Source organism: Ursus arctos, unplaced genomic scaffold, assembly GCF_023065955.2.
Source record: "Ursus arctos isolate Adak ecotype North America unplaced genomic scaffold, UrsArc2.0 scaffold_71, whole genome shotgun sequence".
NCBI lineage: Eukaryota > Metazoa > Chordata > Mammalia > Carnivora > Ursidae > Ursus > Ursus arctos.
Window position 1 is genome coordinate 97791 of NW_026623091.1, and position 4297 is coordinate 102087.

The window sequence follows — 4297 nt, forward strand, 5'->3', positions numbered from 1 at the left end:
CATTCCCTCTCCTTAGAGAACGGTCTAAGCCTTAGAAGAATTCTGTTTCCCTCTGGCATGAGATTGATGCATATACATGTAGCTAAGCTAAGGGCCAAGAACAGCATTTCAGAGCATACCTGATGCAAACCATATATATTCCAAGGCGAAGGGTACTAGGACCACTACTTCCTTGAGCTAGGTATGGAAGGAATGTGGACCCAAGACTTGGTACTATCCTTCCTAACCACAACATAATATACAACCTTCTATAATTTTAATTATATATGTAATTATATATGGTAAATCATTATTAATTTTGTTGTTCCATGTTTATGGCTAGAGAGAAGTGAAACAAAAAGTGTATAAATCTACAAAATTTTGGAAATTTCAAGCACATGGCTTATATCAGAGGGAAGAATAAAAATTCTGGAAAGTGTTTTTTGAAAAACAGATTTCAATTTTTAAGGGATGTGCAGTGTTCAAGTGAGGTATGCCAGACAAAATGCACTAGACCTCGTATTGTTGACCAGAATGAAGACACCTGGTTCTCTGTAGTCTTCCACTCCAAGGCCATCTGATTTTTTTTTATCTTGATATTTTCGTTCTGCACATTGTCTCCCTCAGAGCCTGGTGGACCTGCTTGTTCCGCAGAGTGTAGATGACAGGGTTGAGCAGCGGGGTCACCACTGTGTTCACAAGGGCAGCCTCCCTGTTGGAGTCCAGCCTGTTCCTTTGCTTTGGTTTCACATATATAAACACACAGCTGCCGTACATCAGAGAGAGGACTATGAGGTGAGATGAGCAGGTGGAGAAAGCTTTCTTTTTTTCCTTGGCTGATGGGAGTTGCACAATTGTGACAGCTATGTTGCTGTATGCAATGAGGGTTATGATAAGGGATGTCAAAAGGATAAGCACAGCAAAAATAAAAGCCAACATTTCAAAAGACCTGGTGTCAGAACAGGAGAGATGAATCAGGGGACCGATGTCACAGAAGAAGTGGGGGATGATATTAGGTCCACAGAAGGATAACTGGGAAATCTTCACTAGTGGGCCAGTGATGAGAGTGAAGGGCAATGTGAAGCAGGCAGTGACCAGGAGGAAGCAATTCTTTAGGTTCATGATAATTGGATAATGCAGAGGCTTGCAAATGGCCACATACCGATCCAGAGACATCACTGCTATGAGGAGGAAACCTGTTGCTCCCAGAAATACAATAAGAAAGGCTTGTATGAAACAGGCAGGAAAGGAAACGGTTTGCCTGCCTAATAGAAAGATGAGCAGCAACTTAGGAATAGCAGTACTTGTAAAGCAACACTCAAAGAAGGAGAAAATGCTGAGGAAAAAGTACATAGGTGTGTGGAGCCGGGAGTCAGCACAGGTGATGGTGACTATGATGGCATTGCCTACAGTGGATGCCAGGTACGCCAGCAGGTGCACGAGGAAGAGGACCTTGCCCATATGCTGACTGGCAGGAAACCCCTCCAAGATGAATTCTTGGACAGTTGTCCCATTCCCCATTTCCATGGGCATGTCTTTCTACAGCGGCATCCCTGCTGGTCTTAACCTACAATAAAGACATCAGGGAACACAAACAGTTTTGAGGAGCATATGATTATTTGCCTATCCAAGAAGTTGGCTAGGCTGAGAGCTGATTTGTTTACGCAGTTGGTTCTTGAATCAGAAGGACCTGAGTTCAAGACTAGTTCAATACTGAGTTCAATACTGAATTCTAACTCCTGAGAGATGGGTCATCTTTGAAAAGGACGTTAACCTTTGTTAACTTCACTTTCTGAAAAGACCTTATGTTACTTACCAACCATTTTGGAGAAAAGAACAAACGTATCACTGCATTGAAGAGTTACCTGTAATTGTAAGCAAGGATATGTATAGAACGAAGTGAGGTGACGCTGCAGTCTGCCGTCTGTGGAGGTGTGGACTCAGATTGTGGGGAAGGGCTGTTGCATACCAGTTCCCCTTCTACTCACTGCCTCTGTGACTGGGACAAGTTACAATCTGGCCTTGGTTTTGTCAACTGTAAGATGGAAATAACAACAACAGTAATACCCCTGTAGCGTCATTGTGAGGATTAAATGAGATAATTTGTGTAAAAAAAAATTTTTTTTTTACACAAAAGGACACTGTATTATGCAAAAAAAAAAAAAAAATACACTGACAACACACTAGGCACAGAGATCACTATGGAAGATCATCTTGCACGTGGACTGAAGCTGACCTTTGATTCATCCTTCTCACCAAACACAGGGAAAAAAAATGCTAAAATCAAGACGGGGTATAAGCGGGAGCACATCAACCTGGGCTGCGACGTGGATTTCGACATTGCCGGTCCTTCGGTCCGGGGCGCTTTGGTGCTGGGCTATGAAGGCTGGCTGGCCGGCTACCAGATGAATTTTGAGACTTCGACGTCTCGAGTGACCCAGAGCAACTTTGCGGTTGGCTACAAGACTGACGAGTTCCTAACACATTCTATAGTCCAAGTTATCATCATCATCATATGTTGAGGACTTATGCTTAGTACTATGCTGGTCACTGATAATCAGTATTTCTATTTTTCTACAAAATAACCATGAGCCCCTTCTTCTCCAGAAGCAGAAACGGAGGCTTAGAGAGTTCCAGAGAGCTTAGGTCATATAGCTGGTTCCTGAGCTAGAGTTTCCACATCATAGAGCCCTTACTGATTCCACATATGGTGTTAAAATATTTTAAAAGAGAAACAAATGTACTGTTGATGATCTCTAAACCTGAAGTGAAAAATTTGCTTTACTTAATAGTTTCCATCCTTAGTTAGAGTCACTGATGAGTTATTGACCTGTGGAATGACACCAGGCTTAGAGAGGATCTACTTTAAGACAAGGATGTTATAGAAATACAGGAGACCAGAGACATTATGGGCTGCTCAACAACATGACATAAAGTAGAAATCCAGGATTTACCACCACCCCCACCCAGGGTTCATGCTGGATTGTGATGGAGGTGGGAGTGACAGTAGGTCATAGGATTAACCCACTTAGGTGGATATGCTGGACACTTGGCTCTCATATACTCACTCTTATATCAAAGCTCAGTGAACATCTTCTCTCTTCAGTCCTCTCAATCAGCATCTTCTGTCACGATGGTGTTTGGCTCTAGCACCTCAATACTAGGTTAAAGACTCACAGTGTTGGATGTGTCACTCTCACTAACCCACCGTGGGCCAGGTCCTCTGAAGGGCTGCTCATGAAACCAAACTGCTTACCCCTGAGTGGACAGCTTGAAGGAGGGTCTCCTGTTCCTGTTGACCCAATACGTCCAGCAAGCCACCAGGTTCCCTGAGGCCAGGCACACACAGAGTCACCTCATGGGGGGCAGGGTTTCCTCCTCACGCAGCTATTGTCTTCCAAGAAATCAAGAGCTTGCTGTGGGCTGAGGGGAAAGGAGAGGAGAAGGAAACACATCTGCCATAGTCTGTTGTTCCTGATTGGGGTGAATGTGCATCTCATGCTGCCAGTGTTCTGCTGACAAAGCCCTGTTTCCATAGCCCAGAATGTTTCATAGCACAACAAGGCTATGTGGCAGCCTTGACCACTAAAAGCCTAGAACGGATCGGACAGATTAAAACAACCATATTTCATGGTGCACTGGGTGTTATATGCAAATAATGAATCATGGAACATTGCATCAAATACTGGGAATGTACTATATGGTGACTAATATAACAAAATAAAAATTATTAAAAAAATAAAACAACCATATTTCATTACCTCCAATCTGGGCTAAAGCTGGACTCCCAGACTACTTAGAGTTCTGATGAAAGTCCTGGCTCTGCAATCCCCAGTGGGTAATAGCCCACCTCACATGTAACATTGCTGTACCTCCTATACTGCTTAACAGGAATAGACAGCTTCTTCTATTGTTTATCCCTGGGTGTTACTGAGACAAGGGTCTCTCTGCTGCAGTGCTCCATGTAATGGGTTCCCCTGCTTGAAGACACCTTTTAGTGCATTTTAGAAGCATTTAGTGCTCCTCCATCACATCCCGAACTTTCCGTGTGGAGAAGCATCCTTGTTTTACTGCATCAACAATGAGTAGTTGCTTACATGCAAGTCTGAGGCTCTGTGATATTTTTCCCACCAGACCGTATAGTCAACAAGCAGAATGGACCCAGGCAGTGAACAGAGAGCAGGCCTCCAAACTCTATGAGATGCTGAAAAGACAGGTGCAGAACGTAAAGGCATGACTAGTGTCCTAGGAGCAGGTAACTGGTCACTGTTGAGGATAGGAGATGCTGGTGCAACCCTTCTATTTATCTCCCATTGTC

At 43.7% G+C, this 4297-nt stretch overlaps 1 protein-coding gene across 1 annotated transcript; it reads right to left on the reverse strand.

Moving 5' to 3' along the window:
- Window positions 1–567: 567 nt before the first annotated feature.
- Window positions 568–1512, reverse strand: LOC130543089 (olfactory receptor 6C74-like). Its single transcript, XM_057308916.1, has one exon. The coding sequence runs from the start codon at window positions 1510–1512 to the stop codon at window positions 568–570; it is 945 nt and encodes a 314-aa protein (XP_057164899.1).
- Window positions 1513–4297: the final 2785 nt, after the last annotated feature.

What these genes read in the sequence shown, in the direction of transcription:
- LOC130543089 (XM_057308916.1), bottom strand. Translation starts at nt 1,512, where the DNA reads ATGCCCATGGAAATGGGGAATGGGACAACTGTCCAAGAATTCATCTTG.